Here is a 15749-nt window from a genome sequence, read left to right as displayed (position 1 = left end):
GTGGACTTCAGGTCATAGAGGCCTTGAAATGTAACCAGCAAATGGATTTGGAAGAGAAATTATCAACCGTGACACATTAATTTATCATCACAGGCATGAGCTGCATTTAGTTCCTCTAGGAATCGTACCAGAGGCAAAGTGGATCTCTGTCTGACCCCCTGCTTTTAAAAAGACAGGAAGAGAGTCACATCTGCAGCTAAATTATAGTTTACAATATTCTATCCCAAACTATTATTATTACAAAGGCCCATTCAACGCAAATGAAGGAACTAAATATTGTGATTATTATTCCACTCTAAAAGGTGAAGGAAACAGAGATAATTTAGTTTTACCTCTGGTTTCCATGGCATTTTCTTGTGCCTCTGGCTGAGGAACTTCCGGATTCGGGTGTGGCCTCTTCCATCAGCCCCTCCTGTGATTGGCTCATCGTCCTTGAAAGAAAAAAGAAAAAGAAAGTTAGATGACACACTTACTCATCTTTACCTACAGAGAAGAAACACTGGTTGAAGAGAGAGAAGAAGGAATGGTGGTGAAATCATTAATTATCGAGGGGACCTGAAGTGACATAATTGATATATGGGATTAAGTAGCATTGTGAGACAGCTCTTTGTAATTTGCTGAGGCATCAATCAGCATTAAATACACACACACATCCCCACACACACATATATATCATGAAAGAGCAGACCGAGGAAACACAGGGTCATTTTCTCAGAAGGCTTCTCGCCTAAGACCCTGTGGAATCTCCTCTTCAACATTCACTGCTAATCCAGCGTTTGACTCACCAAAGCCCTAATCTCCAGCCTGCTCTAACCATCCGCCCTGGTGGCAAAGACCTCCTCTCTGGGGAGCCTGAACTCTCCCCCTGATCTGGGATTTAGCCCTGTGATGCAGCCAGCCTCTGTGGTCTGCTGTATAAGAGGCCATGTTAATGGTAATGCCGCGGTGTGACGGGCAGGCCGGAGGAGGAGGGCGTGCAGGTTTTCTCCGGCCAGCTGTGAGCCGATATAAGTCTGCCGTGCTCCCAGAGGAAGAACTGAGTTGTATGCTTGTTAAATGAGTAGCAAAGCATCCTCCACTTAGCAGAGATGTCAAACAGAGGCATGCCTCAACAGAGTCGAGCATGAGAGGTTTTCAGCACCCCTGAAAGCACCAGTGTTGTTACGAGAGAATCTGAGGAGAATCTGAGGAGGAAAAATAGGTTTTTTAGAAGAGGCACAGGCGGAGCCACCACGCCTTTGATTTACGTTTTTTATCTTCCAAGAAGAAATCGGGAAAGATGATAAGTGACGAGGGGTCCCATCTGCCAACAGAGGAGCGTAAACTTCCTGTTGTCTGAGCGTACACAAAGACTCACTCACAAGTTTCCAGTGAGTGAAGGACACAACATTCATATTGTATGGCGTCTCACGAGAGACAGCTGAGAAATGAGAATGGAAGACAGGCGCTCAGCTGTCGGTTAAATTGTAAAGGTTGATAAATCAAGATTCTTTTGCACTCTGTGAAACCAGATTATTTTTAGAAGTGAATTGCAGACAAAATTATACTTTATCTCATAATTATGGCTTATTATGCTATTATTGCCAGATCTGGATCTTGTAATTATGAAGTATGGTTCGGGTAGTCCTCAATTATGGCCTTAGTGCAAAGACAGATGCATTATGGCTCTATTTGAGGTAATTCACTGTCTAACTATAAGTTCTTGTCACAGCGTGAGTTAAAATGGGGCGGGAGAAGGTTGGGTTGCTTACTAAACTCATATGGCATAAAATATGAAACTCAACCAAAGCCCAACAGTTCCCTGAAGAAATTCACCAGAATCCTGTTTTTAATTTGAATCTGAACACACTCATAGACAACAGTCCCCTAAATATACTGGATTCTTTTCATCAAGATCCATGAATTATTCTCTGAGAAATTAAAGAAAATGTTAAAAATCTGTACAATAATTGAATTGTTTTATTTCCTGTCCATCCCCTCATCCTTCCATGTTTTGTGTGTAATCCTGCAAACTAACAAAGACAGCAACAAACCTCTTTGGGGGGAGCAATCTCCCGCTACTGAAAAACTTAGTTGTTGTTGTTGGTTCTGATACTTCCCTATTCTAGCTTCCAGATATAAGAACTCGCACAAAAGTATTAACACCACCTCGTACTTTGGCCTATTTCAAAAACGTCTAAAGTGCAAGATAAGTTTGTGTGCAGTTACTTAAAATGGAAAAAACAAAGTTTAACTTCTGCAGTCGGTCTTCTTTTTGCAGCCAGATCATTACAACCCTGTTTCCTCATTAACCTTTGACACCACCTAGAGCTTTGTTTTCCTTCAGTCTCGATCACTAATAGACCTCAGACCTCGGACTGTCTCCGGCTCTTTGCTGTGAACCAGGAGAGCGGGGGGGTGCTGTTTCGGTTGCGGGCGGTCGCTCTGCCGGCTAATCAGCTCTCTCTATTAGAACAGGTGCAGTGGCTGTTTGAGTGAAGATGACAGATAATCCGTTCAGCTGAAGGACTCCGGGACCTGCAGCTGCTGATTGTGATTTAAAGCGGCAGCGGTTTTTTTTTTGGGGGGGGGGGGGAATAATACGTGGTCGACCCTGAGAGACCGAACTCTGAATCACCGCCAGGAGCTGGTGAGCGTAACTCAGAGAGACGCCGCTCTCCTGAAGCGCTGCCTCAGCTCGGTCCAGCTCCAAGTCGGCTTATCGATGCAACACTAAGATGCACAGTTAAACTCATTGACCTAAGGTTGCACTAACAGCCTTCATTAGCTCTATCCTACTTTTTTTTACGTCTATATTGACTTAACACTTTGGCCCAATGTCCTCATTGCAGATACTACAGTCTCTTAAGGTGAAGGCAGCTCTACAGTTTTCTGGCACGAGCCAGCTCCAGGACCGCGTGATCGTGTTTCATTCATAATTAAAGTTGATGGTAGAGGGTCTGTGAAAGGACCCTGTGCGTTTAAACAGGAAATATCAATCACACTGATGTTCATCGTATGTTTATATTGCTGTTTGCTTCCACACAAACTGAATGGGCCTTTATTTGCTACAGCAGAGCGTCCGGGACACAAAGAGTGAGGCCGAGTGGCGATTAATTAAAGCTGCACCGGGCTGCTTCATGTATGAACACGCACGGCAGAGCAGTGAATCACAGAAGGGATTGATTGATGGATGAGCTGTCCGTTACAGTGCGTTTCTGTCAACCGATAACCATTCATCCAAGCGTCCAATCATCTCAACAGTAAAACACCTCGCTGTGGAGGGCGCCGGGCCTCCGGCTCGACTCCTCCCTGACTCCCCGTGTTCAAACGGCAAAAAAACTCAATGATGCCCTTGCTGATCTCTGCCCAGGGAAACAACTGGAGCCGGTGTCCTAGAATACCGATGAGCGTAATTAATCTCCCTTATTAAATACAAACAAGTCCCAGTCTGTAGGGGGGGAGGGAGGTGGAGTGTGTGAGAGAAGGGGGGAGATTATCTCCTCACCCACCATGATAACCCGTGTAAATGAGCTCAGCTCGGACGGCTCCCAAATGTCCACAAATCACAGATTCATTTCAAGCTGCAGCAAATATGAAAGTTAATAACCAGCGTGGAATAATTACATAATTCTCCATTTTTCATTCATGATAACCACCACAAAGATGTACAGTATGGTATTAGTCCCTCCATAATAATGATATAGATGCTTCTCATTTGTCATCCTGTGGTCTTGCTGAATCAACAGTGAATGTTCCCTGTACTTATATTAAGAAGTGCAGCTGGAAGCAAAGACTGTGGCACTGACTAACCACAGCGATTCATCAGCAGGAAGAAAAGTTGTGACGTGTCCCCGGCTCTCGAGATGTTTCTTAAGTTATAGTAGGATTTTAATACGAAGAACTAGAGTGAATTTGAAGGTGGATAAGATGATATTACTGTTGTATAGGTCACAAACCATGACTCCTCCGTGTTGGTGAACGGGACGTAAACCAACCAGAAGTGTTCAAGTGTTTGCTTTTAATTATTAATTTGATGTATTGCACATGAGGTGGACAGACTAAAGCTGACAACTTTGACCGACGGTCCATGATACCATAATGTTCACATGATCACAACTGTCCAGATATGATGTCAAAACTGCAAGATGGCGGAAGCAGTATGCTGGATATTTTAGCTTCACTTTTGTACAATCAGAGGAAGAAGGGAGGCTTTGAAAAAGAAACTGAGAAATATCATATATTGCGCTTCTGACCATGTTCGATACAAACTGTACATCACCATGTTCTGGACAATTCCAACCTGTGACAAGTTAACACCAGTGTGATGTATAACCTGAGATAGAGGCCTGTAGACAACCACAGAAAGGGAAGGGAGAAATGAAGAGGAGAGACGAAGAGGAAAGAATAAAAACATAAAAAGTGTCAGACGGAGGAAGAAGAATAAGCAACAAAACACAAGAGAGATGAACGGGGACAAATTCAACAGAGGAAAAAAAGCAGTGAGCAATGGAGCAATAAAGAGAAAAGGAGTGAGTGAAGAAGCCGTTTGATTGGTGGTGCAACGCTGCTGTGCCAGCCGAGTTCTTAGAAAATCCCTGTGGCACAGAGAGAGTCTGACGTGACCGAGCGCTGCCATCGTCCCTCCGGTGAGCAGACCGTACAGAGCAGGGGCTGCATGCTTTCAGATGTGTGAATTATTACACAGAAGTTTATTATAATGAAGATACCGGTAGATGTATGGTTTTCTATTTGCAACATCCCAATCCATAATATCCCTCTTTGAAATGAATGTATATCAAGTGATACGCTCGAATCCAACGAGCTTCTGTGGCCACTGCAGGGCTCTCCATTGCCAGTCCAAATGAATTCAACTGCCCCACATTATCAAAAACACAGCATTAGTCCTAAAACTCAGTGTGTTTCCTAAACGTACCCATTGTTAACTCCACAATTCTCCCCGTGTGAAATGCTAAACTTAGGATTCTGATTCAAGAAAAGGAAATGGAGGCATGGAATGAATTGGGCTCAAAGTGATTCCTGCAATTCGGAATCTTTTGTGCAAATGAGCATGAAAAGCGTTCATCGGAGCATGATGGAAGCATTGAAGCTTTTTTAAAGAAAAGATGAAGGAGCAGGGCAAAGCTTTTCACATTCTGGTGTCCTGGGGTCTTTTAGTAGCGAAGGAAGCGAAGCAGGGAACAAAAAGGAAACCTGTGATTTTCTCTACATGCTCGGAAGAATTCCTGAGTGAAAGGAGTCGCATAAAGCCCGACATGATGTGTCTCGCTTGTATTTATCTGAGTCCCACCTTGGAGGAACAATAATAGCAACCTCAACCCAGGTTAGGACATTAGTAATCGTTGACCAGCACACTGAGTCGGAAAAAATCAGACAAAAGCCGAAATAGATGTCTGAGGAGGTCAGCGTCTACCAAGCTGAGGATATTGTGGCATTTACTGCACTGAGATTTAATAAACTGATGTAAACCAGCCCTTTAACAAAAACAGTGTGAATAAACATTGTTTGTTAAGGTTAATGGTGCTAATAGATACATTTGTAGCCTGGATATCCTATTCAGGTTCATATTTTTAATTATTACTTGCAAAGTAAAGGCTCTAATGTTCGGAAAAAACTCACCACAATACTAAAACCGACCGTTTTCTCTTTTCAGCCTCAGCCTGAAATACTTGGTTGTAGCTCCCATATCTTGAGGCCCCCCCCTCCTGATAAAGCCCAGTCTTATTGGCCAGTTAACCCACTCAGTTGTGATTGGTCAACCTCTTCAAAACAGTGTAGGAGTGTTTTCTTTGACAGACTTTGGGCTTAATACATTTTCACATCCACCAGAAATCATGAGAAGAGGGAAAAACAGAAAACCGATAATGTCTGCTTTAAACAGATCATGATGATGACAGCCCATAACGAATCCAGACACAAATCATTATCACCCATGAGCAGATATTGATCTCTACAACAAAAAAAGCAGTACTGTAAAGTACTTTTACTGTTGCACCTGCAAAGTTATTTAAATATACAGCCAGGAACAAGGCTGCCTCTAGTCAAATTCTCTGTTTTTATTCCCCAGGTGAAGACAAAGTGTGCGTCAATGTTTAAAGTATTTATACATATTGCCAGTAGTGGTAGAAAATGTGATTGGGAATATTATCTATCGAGCACTTTGATAGACGTCTCACTCAGGCTCATCAACACACACTGCTGGAATCTGAATTCTTTATTTTTTACAGTAGCGTGTATTGGTGATGCGGCTGCTCTGCGTGCTGATTAATGAACAGGACTGTCCTGGGAACCACCTCCCTGATACGGGATCAGCACTCGTGAGCGTTGAGAGGCTGAAAAAATCTGCCCCCTGATCCCACATCAGCCGCTCTAGTTCGGTAAGAGCGAAGCGTCGGGAGCCCTCGTGCTCTTACAACCAAATCCCGTCTTCTTCCTTGACAAAATGGCTGGCACTGCTGAACAGGAATCAGCCCAAGTGCATTCAGTTAAACTCTAGCAGAACAAATCCCGGGCCAAGAAAAAGAGGGACTGCAACTATTTTTGTCTCGCTGCTTGCATTATTCATGTAAGCAATTACAAGGCTGGTCAAGGGAACACCAGTGGAAAGGGGGGGCCGAGTGAGGAAGAGAGGGGGAGAGAAATGGAACATAACTAGGGGACGGCTGCGGGCGATAATAGGAGTGATAGAGTCAGGGGCTCCAATTCATTGGTCGGAAGATTAATGGTGCAGAGATGAGTACGGCAGCGAGACAATAAGATACAAAGGAGACAAGGAGAGAGAGAGAGATGGAGGGAAGGGAAGAGATGGAAGGACAGTTGATGGAGAAAGAGGGAGAGGATGAGCAAATCATTATCCTGCATGAATACTCACAGCACAGTGATTTTAATTAGATGATGAGGATGTGTGGCCCGTGTGCATAGAAACAGAGTCGGGCCCACTGGGAATGCACCACACATTTATAATCCACATGTACATATATATGACGTACACTGAGAAGGTACGTGCGTCTCAGACTGTGAGATGTATGGATCCAGACCTGGGACAAGGTGGTTGGGTTTCTGTCTCGCTTGAGTTCTCATCGATACAGCAGGCGAGCAGTCTCTCTCTCTCGGGATCGATACTGGTCCGAAGAGCTTTATCTCCGCAGTCACTTTTGTGCAGTCACGTCTCAGGTGCTCTGACAAAAACCTAAATGTGTTGTCTCAGGCACTCATATTATATATAATGAAATCTATTTCCAGCACTATGTAAATGTCTGGTTGACTGAGGACAGCAGGGAGAGAACAGAGGAACCTTAAACCCTCTGTTTGATTGTTTGCTTGTAATCTTTTCACTGCAATTAAGGCTGAGAGGTGCTTCACTCCAGCCTCAGGATAAACACTCTGGTGCCTTTTATCATTACAAGTTCAATGTTAGACGAGCTTCAACAAAGATGCGTTTGAGAGAAGAAAGGAGGGAGAAAGGTTGGGAGTTTTATTCATGATCTTAATTCCGGTTATTACTTGTAAAGGTTGACTTGCTCTGAGGCTGAGAATACTTGTCACTGTTCTCGTGTCGCTGCAGCTCCTCTTTTCAGCCTCCGTCTCTATAAAGTCCTCAAGCCTGATAAATGATAAACGTGTAGGAGAGAGTCGCTAGCCGTGCATTATGCAAACGTAGAGCATCTTGTCACAAGACACAGGGATGATGCAGAAGTAGCAGCCAGTCTGACAAGGTGCTCCAGGAGCAGTGTTTTCTGTGCGGGTGAGGAGATCTCCACAGACTGTGGCCTTTTTACATTGCACAAAGCAACACAAAATACCTGAATAACACACTAGAAGAAACAAAAAAACAGACGTCTCCTTCAAAACAGGAATCCAGCATCTGAGCTGCAGCCGTATGCTTCGCTGGCTGTGCTGCACGTTTGACTCTCTGAGCAGCTAAACGCATTATTCTGCATCTCACAAAAGTTTTGAGGAGAACAAGGATTTAAGAAACAAAAGGTTTAATATCCACATTAGGTTTTTTGTGCAGGCTGACTACTACTGATGGGGTCTGACGTGGGGCAGCTGGAGAACAGAAGAGGCAAACAGTCGACTGCCAGTCATCGTCCACCTGCTTGGTTCTCAGTCCGACCGGATCAACACTGAGCCAGCTGCAGGGAAACTGAGGTGGAAGACAGAGACGGACGCAGTACTCGCTCATTAGACGGTTCACAGTGACCAAATAATCTCGGTTGTGCTAACTTTATATCCATTTTATCTCAGGTGCAGATAAATGTTATTTTTTTCGCTGACCTTTCAACTTTTTTTTATTTAAAGCACACAATTCCATCAGCACTGGGCTCAATGTGCTCAGAGCAAAGTCACAAATGGAAAAGCACCTGCATCAATGCTTTTTGTGAAAAGCACTTTCAAAGATGTCAAAATTGGTAAATGGTAAATGGTTTGTATAAAGAGCTCTCTTAGTCTTGATGACCAGTCAAAGCGCTTTACAGTACAGTTTTACATTCACCCATTCACACACACATTCATACAGTGCATCTATTAGAAGCACTTTTGTTGTTCTATGAGGGCAAAATCAGGGCTCAGCATCTTTCCCAAGGACACTTCGGCATGCAGATGGGGAAGACTGGGGATCGAACTACCGACCTTCAGATTGGAGGACAACCGCTCTCCCCCTCAGCCACAGCCGCCCTTAAGGCCCAACTTTTGCAGAACAGATCATATAACATCACTTTAGGCAAATGGTGGAGAACTTTTTTTTCCCATAACGGTGGAGGTTGATTTTTCCTTCATAATCAGTAAGAATAAACCATGAAGGTTGTTGTTGTTTTATTTGTGAATGCATTCAACCCATTTAGAGCTGTATATTTCCTGCAAGTTGTAAATAGAGGAACATTCCACGTTGAGAGAGCCTGTGTTTAAAATCAGACAAATGTCGGGAACACCTGGCGAGTGTTTGCTCGTTTCGCGCTGCACGTTCCTCTGTTTGCACAAAAATGCTAATTAGCATAACAACCAGCAGGTTGGGATGGAAAGTAGCAGAAGCTAATCTGACTGTCTGCTCGTTTGGATTAAATCTGTAAATCACATGGTAAGTAAACGCTTGAGCAAAGGATTTTAATATATTTGTTTAGTACCGAGGCTGTATCGTGTGTGTGTGCATGTGTTTGAAATTCTAGTTTGCATTCTTTGTGCAGGTGTTAAAATGGTACATCAAGTCTAAACTTGTGCTTTTTCTATAGGTGACTCGAGGTCGTAGATAAAAAAACAGTTTGTGCCAATTTCCTGAGGTGCTTTACTGTTATGAAAAGGTTTCTGTTGTTTTCTCTGAACATAGAAACAGTATGTCTGCGTGTTGCGTTCATATATTTATGTGTTGAGAATGTGTGTATAAGAATGTGTTTATCGCACACAACAGAACCTCAGCACCCAGGACATTAACGACTCTGACTTTAAAGTTAACAGCTACCCTGACTTGAGGTAACATGAGGTAACTCTCCATTCACACACAGACACACACCCACACCCACACACACACACCCACACACACACCCACACCCACACAAAGTCCAGTGGAGGAGAAAAGTAAATGTTGAGCCTTCAGTCTGGAACATATATAAAAATGGACGACACGTCTCGACTTCCTCCACTTCATCTCAGTATAATAATATAAAAGGTCCAAGGTATCATTTCTATAGCAGGAAATAACTCAGTGAAGCCACTTGGAGAAACTTCAGTTTGGTTGGAACCACCTAGAATGACAGAAAGCGTCCTTTGAGAAAAAAATAATTTCATATGTTGATCTTTTAGTTTGGGTCCTGTCCCATTCACTAACATTGAGGAGGCGGGGTTAATGACCGGTACTGTAGCCAGCAGCCAGGGTGTGATTGAGATGACTTGGCCCACACATTCTGAAAGACTCTCAAGCTTTCATTCTGTAAATGCAAGAGATAAGAAGGAAACACATTGGCAGTCGGACTCAAAGCTCGGAAATTATGAAAACCTCAAATCCATAGCTGCACTCCCAAATGAGTGTGTGCCTGTGGCTGTATACCTTCACTGCTGTGCGCACTTAGATGCTCAGCCCACACGTGCACGCACACTTACACACTTCATTATGATAAAAACTGGCTTCAAGGGGAACTGCTGCAGACAACAGGTCTCATAAGAGGTGGTCGTGTCTAAATTATCTCTGATCTCAAGGTAAGAGAACAGAGGAGGAGGACCCTGACTGCTATTATGGAGATTTTACAGAGATTAGCTATGCCTACAATCGATCTTCTTATCTCGCCCCAGCTGAATAAATTCACTGAAAGCAACGCTCTCCGACAGAAAGTCCAAGGGTCTGTTACCTGCACTGAATGTGTTCAGAACAATTGATAAGGTATAACACAGGGAGTCGGCCATTATCACAGCTGGCTCAACCGCCTACTGTTGAGATAATACGCTGAGTTTATTACAACAATAGAAACATTATCTGAATAAAGAGATTTTTCTTTTAAATATTAAAGTCATTTTCTGTGTTAAGGCGAAACAACCCTAGCTCTACCTTACCTGTGGACACATGCATCAGTGAGAAATACACTCACATCTCTGCTCCAACAGGCTTTCTGTGTGTCATAGCAAGACAAGCAGAGCTGTAACCAATAAAACTAACAATGGCTCCGTGTCACTTAAGTGTCCCAGTAAACCAGGGCCAATGGCGGCGCACACAATTATCAGTGTCCGTCCCTGACACCGCTGCCATCTAAACAGAATGGAGCCATTAGTTACACCTGTATTTGACAAGTCAAAGCTGCTGCTGTGAGAGAGGTCCGTGGGCGAGCTGCGGTTCTGCTATCAGTCTGCTGCGGCTGCCGATTGACAATTACCGCTCATGGCTATTTTTCTTCCTGTGTGAGCGACAAGCGACAAGGAAGAAGCATTTTCTGACGCTAAAGGAAGAAAATGTTCTCGACTAAACCGAGGGCAGCTTGCTTTGCCCTGATGTCTTGAGAGCGGACCGTGTACTGGGATGTCCTTGCAGTAATGTTATATTTTCTACTGTCAATACACACAGGGAAGTTTTGAGTAAACTTTCCATCCATCCATCATCTATACCGCTTATAGCCTCTTGAGGGGTGGTGGGGGGAGCTGGGGCCAATCCCGGCTGACATAGGGTGAGAGGCGGGGCGCAACCTGGACGGATCACAGGTCCGACATAAGCTGCTTTCAGATAATCTCCTGAAATGATCCGCGGGGGCTGTACGTGAGAACACAAATGTCCCAGTCAGTTGCTGTGGACATTCTCCTGGGTTCTATCTGCCAGCCGCTTGACGTAAAAACTCCTGATAATGTCCGATCGAGCCGATGTGAGAATCCAACAGGAGACCCTCAAGAGGATTGACCCCAACGATGGTCTGGGTTGATGATCTTTCAACTTTCAGAGGTTTTCCCAGAGAAAACAACCACTCAAATTCATACCTACCGATCAATGTGGAATCTCCAAATAATCCATCACAAATCACCGAGTCTTTGAACAGCAGGAAGAAGCCAGAGCACCGAGAGAAAAGCCACAGAGAGCAAGCAAACTCCAAAGAGAACTTTGTTGGCTGAACCGAGATTCAAACCAGGAACCTCCTTGCTGTGAGGCGACATTGTTAACAACCAAAGATTTGTGCGATAATGTGTATTCAGAAAAGCTTTGTGGTCCTAAATCCAGCCTGTGTGTTTAGATGCATGCAGTTACATTAAGACCTCACAGCGAACCGGACAAATTGACTGTGTAATGAGTGTTGAAGAACATTCCACGAGGAGAATCTGTGCTATTTAGCTTCATTACTGTCAGAACCAGTTTCTGCTGACCAGCGCTCTCCAGCTCTCTGGGTTCCTCCCTCCATTCTTCTTCCCTGGTAATTTCCCTTCCCTCTTCCTCTTTATTCTCTCCTACAAAAGAACGGATAATTAAGGGGGACCCAACTTTTTCGCCAAGGTTAGAGAGAGAAATTAAAGCAGAACACAGAATCACCGTCTCCTTGACTAAATGCATTAAAATACCACTTATTATGGAAGCTCGTTAAGTGCTCTTAGGAATATATGCCAAGCAGAAGTTCTTGTAATGCACAACTAACCAGGATTCATGGTCGTAGCTATCTAACAAATACTATCCTTTGCTTTTCCTTCCAGGCTAAAAATGATATTCTGAAGGAAACAAAGAGACTTAGGTGGAGAGAAAAAAACGTTGATACCTCAAGCTCATAAGAAAAAGTTCCAACATGGAATCTTGAAATAAAAACAAAAGCTGTTGTGGATGGAAATAAACAGAAGGTTAAAAAAACAAAAAGGTAGGCTTCAATTTTCTCGACTTTGCTTTGCTGCAGTGTTTTTAAATTGGGAGAGGAGCCAGTGGGAGACGACAGGAGATGAGAAAAGCTTGTGGCCACACCGGATTCACCTGACACATTTTCACCACCTCACACAAACAAACACAGCCATGTGTCATCACAGCTTGTGGCACCAGGGGATGACTTTTTTTTTTTACGATTTTTACATTTTCATCTCGTCCCCATCATTTATTTTTGCTTCCCTCAAAAAATAAATGTCCTGCCATATGGCTTTGAGAGAATTTCGACTCCGTCTTTGGCGTCACGGTTCACTCTGCATCCTCGCATTTGATTTCATGCAAGTGAATCAAGTGTGTGTTTCGAATGACCAGCATTTTCAAACACCTGCTCGGCTTTCGAGGAAACGCACAGACTCTCCTCCTGCCTCCCGGAGAGTCTCTCTCCTCTATAAGGTCCTGTCAGCGCAACTCAAACAGACACGAGCAGCTCTGAGGAGGAGGAGGCCTCCGGTTAATAAACGGTGTCAGAATGAATGTCTCTGCAGCTCTCTCCTCCTCCACAGCACACTTCATCAACTGAACACCTGTTCAAAGCGCTCTCGTCCACCTGTAGCTCCACTCTCTGACGTCTCCGTCAAAACAAAAAAAACTGAACGCCTCACTCGCTGTTCCTCCCATCTCCTGCCTTCATGTGTTGCTCCTTGTCGTCTGCAAACATCCCTCACTCCCCCCCGTCAACAAGAGTAATTCAAATTGGCCCCGGTGCTTTGTGGTTAATGTCCCCGTCAGCCCGGCGTGACCTTGGAGACACTTCAGAGCCCCGGGGAAACGGCTCCATCTCATTGCCAAGTCACGCTGCACCCGGCTGAACCGAGGTCACACTTATGCAATTTTATTCATAAAAGTCAAACCTGGTTGAAGAGGCGGAGGGGCGTTTAGCACCGTGGAGCGGCCGGGGGCTTTCTGTGTGGGTTCGCTCCGGGTGCTCTGGCCTCCTCCCACAGACCGAACACTTGGCAGCTCTAATTTGCCCTTTGAATAGTTTTGTGTCTCGGCCCTGTGATAGACTGTCCAAGGCCGGGATTGGCTCCAGGCCCCCTGCCGCCCTCAAAGACAACCACACAGACAACGTATTGTGTGTACGCTTTGTCTTTCTTTGCGTCTCACAAATTACAGAGACATTTTTTTTAAAGGATCAAGGTGTGTAAAAACTTCTCTCCTAAAAATAGGGCAACACTTCCAGTATAATAAGAAGGAAAATGTCAGAATGAGTTCTGGTGCGACACCGACAGTCAGGACACTGCTGTGCAAGTTCTCTTATGGCACATATGGTATTTCTTATAATGACAGCCTGGTTGGTTTCACCTGTCAGGAGGGTCTGAATTTAACCTTCTGACTCAGCGGCCAAGACGGCAGGGCGATGAACAAATATCCACCAGTCGAGCAAATAGCAAACTGTCTTTTTGTGCCACACAGTATTTCACTGAGATGGTAAATTGTTAAAAACTAACTTAAAGCAATGAAAGAACGAGTTAAATTAAAACTCCAAAAATCTTGATCTTGAAATAATTCAAATTAACTAAAGATTACATGAGGAGGTTCTCCAGCTGAGCCCGGAACACAGACAACATGACACATGTGTTCATGGTCATGTATGCTCCCCTATCTTCTATGGGCGTTGATCTCCATGTGTGTTTATGTGTGTGTGTGTGTGTGTGTGTGTGTGTGTGTGTGTGTGTGTGTGTGTGTGTGTTTCTTTACTTAAACCTTTGTGAGGATCATTTTAAGCATAGAGCCCTACAGAGTGAGGAGACATTTTTGGAAAGTGAGGACATTTTGAGAGGTCCTCACTTCTTCAAAGGGCTCTTTAAGGGGTTAAGACTTGGCTTTAGGGGTTAGAATTAGGTTTAGGTTTAGGTTTGGGCATTTAGTTTGGATGCTTACGGTTTGGCTAAGGAGCTAGGGAATGCATTATGCCGATGTGTGTCCTAAGATAAATGTACAAACCTGTGTGTGTGTGAAACACTGACAAAGGAAGCAGACAGAAGTAGAACGCCTGTAAATCAAAATCAAAATATATACTCCAGAGATTCTCCTGCCGAGTTCGGACCCTGGCTTCAGCGAGTCTGAGTCGTGAACCACTTCCTTTTCCCAATGTCACATCCATATGACAGCACTTTAGGTGCTTGCTGATATAAACGGCTCATTTTATCACCTCTGCACTATTTTGACACCTGGATTGCCTTTTCTGCCTCAGTCTCACATTTCATCATTCTGCCCGTAACCTCTCTGACACCAGCTCTATTTCAGCTCCCACACTGCAAACTCGCAACCAATTCTGCGGCGTGGGTATTCAGTGGCGTCCGCACACGCTAGTGGAGATGGATGGCTGCGGGAGAAGAGTAATGAATCTTCATCTGAGTCAGTCACTGTCTCAACCCACAGTCTCAAGCTGCTGCTTTGTCTTTGTTTGTTTATGTATCTGCTGGCTCGGTTCCTTCTACCCATCCGCACTGTCTGTCCATCCATCCATCTGTCCACATGTCCATCCATCCATCCATCCACCTGTCCATGCATCCAGGACGGAGGTGGAGAGGTAATTAATAGCTTGTTCCAGGACACTGCTCGCAGCGCGCCCACGTTGTTCTGGAGCCTCTGTCCCTATGAAGCAGGTGCGTGGTCGTGATATCATCTGCCTGCAGGCGTCTCGTCAGATCCGAGATGACATACACCGCGCGCACCCCCACCTGTAGGACGGTGTGAAGGATCTCCAGCACACCCACACACTGCAGGACACCGCTCACGACTGCAGTACAGAGATTATACAAACACACACATTGTCATAGACCCCGTATTTAAAGAATTCGGCCTTTGCTTCACTTTACGCTTAAGTTTATATAAGTATTTGTTGGTAATTTATGTCCTGTCTTGCATTAGATCTTAATTTATTATCACAAATTCTTTAGAAATGTGTTTTTTTTTCTTTATTACATTATTGCAGAGTTTCCCGTGCTGCAGGAGGAGAGTGATTGGCTGTGACAGCGGCCGCTCGGGGTCAACTCCTAATCTCCCTCTCTAAGTCGGTCTCATCAGCTCTTGCACCGCTACTGTGTCCATCCCGTCTACATCCAATTCTGTGTGCCTGATGTGCGTCCGTCCAGCAGCCTCTCCTGATTCCTCTCTGTTTCATCCTCCCCTGCCTACACGGAGACATAAAACTCAGGGAATAGTATAACGGGTCATTTAACATCTATAATATAAAGTCTTGTCTTTTACGGCTGCCTGTGTAGTACAAACCTTGTTCCACTTTCTACATCTTTCTGGAGTACAACTACAGTTTTTCCACATAAGTGCTCACTGTTATCTTTTTCTGCGTTTCATCCTACATTTCACACAATTACAGTCGTGTAAAATGATCCGATCGAGGAGCACTCTGGCTCTG

General features: G+C 44.4%; 1 protein-coding gene across 1 annotated transcript in view; it reads right to left on the bottom strand.

The window, feature by feature from the left end:
- The window catches only part of b4galnt4a (beta-1,4-N-acetyl-galactosaminyl transferase 4a), a gene marked incomplete in the record, with an annotated part of 125044 nt that overhangs the window by 45662 nt on the left and 63633 nt on the right, over positions 1–15749 (bottom strand). Inside the window, 1 exon segment of the mRNA XM_062390761.1 lies at positions 333–431. Within this exon segment, the coding sequence (XP_062246745.1) occupies positions 333–431 (99 nt within the window).

Source organism: Platichthys flesus, chromosome 6, assembly GCF_949316205.1.
Source record: "Platichthys flesus chromosome 6, fPlaFle2.1, whole genome shotgun sequence".
Classification (NCBI taxonomy): domain Eukaryota; kingdom Metazoa; phylum Chordata; class Actinopteri; order Pleuronectiformes; family Pleuronectidae; genus Platichthys; species Platichthys flesus.
Note: the sequence above shows the minus strand (reverse complement) of the source record. Positions and strands in the feature narration are given on the sequence as shown.